General features: G+C 45.4%; 1 protein-coding gene across 1 annotated transcript in view; it reads left to right on the plus strand.

Moving 5' to 3' along the window:
* Nucleotides 1–4,224, plus strand: part of LOC104272327 (double-strand-break repair protein rad21-like protein 1) — a gene marked incomplete at its 5' end in the record, with an annotated part of 13,417 nt that extends 9,193 nt beyond the window's left edge. The window contains 5 exons of the mRNA XM_009867290.1: nucleotides 444–546; nucleotides 1,312–1,445; nucleotides 2,127–2,225; nucleotides 2,633–2,710; nucleotides 4,036–4,224. Of these exons, the coding sequence (XP_009865592.1) occupies nucleotides 444–546; nucleotides 1,312–1,445; nucleotides 2,127–2,225; nucleotides 2,633–2,710; nucleotides 4,036–4,224 (603 nt within the window). The remainder of the gene's footprint in view (nucleotides 1–443; nucleotides 547–1,311; nucleotides 1,446–2,126; nucleotides 2,226–2,632; nucleotides 2,711–4,035) is intronic.
* Nucleotides 4,225–4,598: the final 374 nt, after the last annotated feature.

The raw sequence follows: 4,598 nt of genomic DNA on the forward strand, positions 1-4,598 counted from the left end.
AAGAGAGGGTGTGAGCTGGGTGTGAGCCGCAGGTTTTCCTCTGCGGGCAAGCTCTGGTCCCTGCCAGCGGCACAGCTTCACCACTTAGAGTCGAGGTGCAGAATTACAGCTGAAATACAATATGGAAAATACTTCACGTGGGGAGAGAAATCCGTGCACCGGTAACTGCAGGTGTTGCTTTCTTTCATTCTTCCTTACTGGCCAGCTTCACGTGACAAATGGGCCAAGAGGTGTGAGTTTGCTCCCAAATTTGAGGCTGTGGAATGCTATTATTTAAAAAAAAAAAAAAAAAGCAGCAGATTTTCAGCACGAACTAATTGAAATATCTAAATTCTGGGTTGCAGTAATTAATACGCAGCTCATATGCATAACTTTGTGTTGGTGTCTGCAAATACTCTGACATGATATTCTGGAAGCAAACAAGTAAAAATAATTGTTTTCAGTTGTTTGCAAAATGCTTCAAGAGCCACAGCTTAAAGGTGAGAAGAAATGGAACAGAGACAGAATCTGAAATGGAAAAAACAAGAAGAGAGCAAGATAGCACAGGTAATATTTCAATTTTGTTGTTGCAGTATTAGCTGTTAGAAAATATTTTCTGTTCTGCATGATGTCTGAGGAATGTGCGTAGTGTTTGTGTGCAGTATTCTGCAAATCAGAGGCCAAAAAAGTTAAATGTTAAGGAAATCTACTGTTAATTATTTTTTTAAAAAAGGTTTTTTGGTTTTATAGGTACTTTGGTGTTCTTCTGTTCCTTTAGATCAGAAATGAAAGGCAACTCTTTTTCTTCCCTGTAGCGTAAGGAGGGAGTTTTGATTTCACCTTTGATTTCTCCAGTTGTCTACCAAACTGCAGATGTGTTTTAGAAATCACAGTAAAAATAAAAAAGCTTCTCACTTATCGTGAGTTTAACCAAACCGCTCTGCAAATCTGCAAATGCCTGTACATAACTTCTGTTTGTATCTTGAGGATTGTGGTTAATACCAAGCAGGAAGGGATGTTCCATTTTAGATCTTCTGCCAAGATGCCCCTTTCACTCCTTTGCTCCAAGTACCATCCGCGTGTCTGCTGACTTCATCAGCAAAACCCAAGTCCATAAAGATCAACTTTTAGAAAAGGAAAAACTCTCTCAGAAGGTTCTTCTTCTTCTGCGAGCCCACTGGGAATTAGATTTACTCTATATTTATTCCTTCTGGCTCTCACTCTCAAAGATTGTTAACTAGGGCGTAATTTTTGGTTTTCAATATATTGGTTTTTTTACGGACAGCGACTCACTGTAATTGCCTCTTAAACCTTGTGTTTTTGTTAATGCAGAGATGCTGATAGAGCCACGTTACCTGCAGGAATCAGCTCCTTCCAAGACTGAGAGAAGACTTATAGACGATTCGTTTATGCTGACACCAGAGAATGCCAGAAACGAAACTGCCGATAACTGTGGTGAAAATATGGTGAGCAGTTTCTATCCATTTTAGAGACTTAAATGTGTTTATTGGTTTCATTTTGTGCCAGGGTGCCGCCTAGAACACGTTAAGAAATTACTAATATATGAAAAGGGTGCTAGAGACAGCCGATACAGCGTTAAGTAGCTTATGTCATGTAAGTTTATTTATAGGATCTTGGGCAGACTCTTGCAGTGAATGAAGGGTTAATTAAGATGTCGATTAATCAGTATAGATTACAGCCTAATCACTAAGTGCAGATGAAACCTTAATATGAAACCTAACCTCTTGCTACTGAAGAGGTAAATATAATCATCTTTATAAAGGCTAAAACCTCTCCTTTGTGTCTCACGTTGAGGAAATGCTTAAGCAATAACCAATTATCTATTGCTGCTCATTTTATTTAGGCTCGGCATCCTTTAGAGAACGTGAGGCTCATTAAAGTTGAAAAAGGATGGCAAAATCGGACCTAACGGCAGCAAAAAATGTGGGGTCTGTGCCTGAACCGAGCCCGCTGTGGGATAAACGCTGCAGCAAGGGCTTTCCCCGCATGAGGAAAGACATGGTAGAAACAGCAACTAGTAACTCATTTGGGGAAACGTTTGTGATCATAAATTCTTACGTAATCGGGGATTACGTGGTGTGTGTGTGACCTGTAATGGCTATTGATTGTCCTCCCTGTTCTAACAGCCGGATGGACCGGTGCTCTCGGAGAGCTCCTCGCTGCCGAGCCGGTCCCTGGGCCAAGAAGCGGAAGCACCACAAGCACCGCAAGCAGAGTTAACGAACGTACGTGTGACAGCTCCAACCGATTTCTGAAGGGAAAGCCCAAAATCTAAAGCCAAATTTTTGACCATCTGCTTTTTTGGCTTCTGACCAGTACGAATCCCAGTTGTGCGGAACAGAGTTACTGTGTGAAGCTGCCTCCCCAGGCTCGCTGGGGTCTCTGCCGTAAGCATCCGGCGGGTTGTTGCACCTAACCTGTGTCTCTGTAGCTGAGAGACCCTCGTTACCGTTCTGTTCCGCTTCCCAAAGCTCACAGAGAGGTCAGAGCTCCCGGGTATCCCCTGTAGGAGCATCCAAACCCCCGGCTCCCGGGCGTTCCCCGTTAGGCTGCAATTTTTTGTCCTTTTTACCTTCAGGGCATGTGACTTTTGACATGTGCTGTCTAACCTTGCCTTCTTTTTCCTCCCAAGGAGCTGAAGAGGAGCAAGAAGGACAGGGAAGAACTAAAGTGGACCAAAAGAACTCTTCAGTTATTAAAAACTTTACAGGTACAGGATTTTGTAGTTAGATGCTAAAACCAGGGGTTGATTTCAGTCGGAGAGAGTCCAGTAACCTCATCGACCGCATTGCTGCCTCTCATGCTGCGTTTTATTGGATATTAAAGTAAGGAACCAGGATTCTGTGGTGTCCTCTCCCACAGCTGCTGGAATCACTAGAATTTTCAGAATATTTTCTTCCGCAGCAGCATCTGCTCTAACACCAGGCCCTTGTTCCCTTCCTCCGACAAGCGTGCTCTGGAGTATTGCTGCAAAAACCCAACTCAGAGCTGCCTACGGGTTGCCAGACCTCAGCCGAGAGCAGCAGGGTGCCGTCGGCTGGCTCCGTTGGCTTGAGCTGGCTCCGAGATGAAGGCGAGGGAAATGAGGGAGGCTTATGTTCAAAAGAAAGCTGGTAACACCTTCTTTAAGAGGTTTTAATGCCTCAGCGCTTTCAAGGTGCTTTAAATTTAGCAGAGTGCAGCCTTTGCATCAGGAGGGCTTATTCTGCTTTTCTTGCTGAAATCCTTGTAAAACCGGTGAAGCTGTCACGCGTGATCTCATCGGACCTCGTCGGCAGGAGCCAGCACAGGCTGCCCCGACGCTTCGTGTCCAAACCCTTGGCCTCACGGCTCCGTGCTCTTCCTTCCTTTTTGCCTGGCCAAGCGCTTCAGTGCTTCAGCGTCCATCTGGTTGAGGGGTGGCCAGGAAAAAAAAACCAGCCCAAACCATTATTTTTCCTTCGGGTCAGTTCTCTGAGCTGACGTGCCACATGGCCAGACAGAGACTGGAGGATGGTGAAGGAGAAACGCAAGCGTGGGCAGGGGGACATGGAGGGCAAACCACACTACGCTTGCGTCCGAGCCCAGCTCTTCCCCGGTGCTGGAGTTCGACTTCACGCCTTCTTAGGTTTTTTAAAAAAAATTATTTTACATGAATGTATTTTGAAGGTTCTCTGCATCACCCACCAGTAAATATGTACGTAGAAGTGTAGCCATTAAAAACCGAGACTCTGGTTCTCTGGCCCCAAAGAACAGGGCATACAGTGGTTTTTATTGGTTTGAATCAATGAGACCGCGGTGGATGCGCTTCACCACTTGCCTCGGTGCCATTTCGTTGAATTCGGCGGCACCGTGGGCACGTACAGACGTTAGTAACGTACGTAGGTGTGAGCAGTATTATGGCAATCAAATATTAAAAGCCACTTCTAGAAAAGCAAATGCCAAGATCCCATTCGAGGTGTTCAGGCGGAAAACCCACCCTCCACTCAGCGCCCTTCAGTTCGGACTCAAGGGGATCGGTTTTCCCCGACTGATTTTCTCGTTTCCCTCCTGCAGCACCTGAGGAGATCGGGCGGGCATTCTTTCAGTTTTCAGGAGCTGTGTTGGAAAAACAGCCGGAAAGAAGCCGCATCCAAGTTCTACATCATTCTCGTTCTGAAGAAGCGGTCAGTTATCGAGCTCAGCCAGAGCGCTCCCTTCGCTGACATCACAGCCACCGTCGGCCCAGCGTTCGACGCTCACTGAAATCACGTAGTGTTCGGAGAAGGTGATAAAACCAAAACCTTACTCTCGGTTTTGCAGCAAATAGATTTCCTGGGAAAGCGATTGAAAGTCTGGTCAAACCCTGGTGACAAAGGAGAGCTCCCTTTGCTTTACGTCACCGCTCCGAACCACTGAGGGCCTGGCTCGTGCAGGTGAGCTGCCTCCGTACCTGTCACCGAGGGCTTCACTAGTATGTTTATTTTTATTTTCTGTGTTTGTATGATGAGCAGTTACTTATTCTGTTAATAAAATTTCGCTAAAATATATATTTTATGTAAGAGATTTACGTTAAGTGCCTTAAAAACCTTTCTTGGAGACCGGCTCTGGAGGTTAAATTATTTCTAACGGGGCTCGTA

The sequence above is a fragment of the Apaloderma vittatum genome, unplaced genomic scaffold (assembly GCF_000703405.1).
Source record: "Apaloderma vittatum isolate BGI_N311 unplaced genomic scaffold, ASM70340v1 scaffold35083, whole genome shotgun sequence".
NCBI classification, from domain to species: Eukaryota; Metazoa; Chordata; class Aves; order Trogoniformes; family Trogonidae; genus Apaloderma; species Apaloderma vittatum.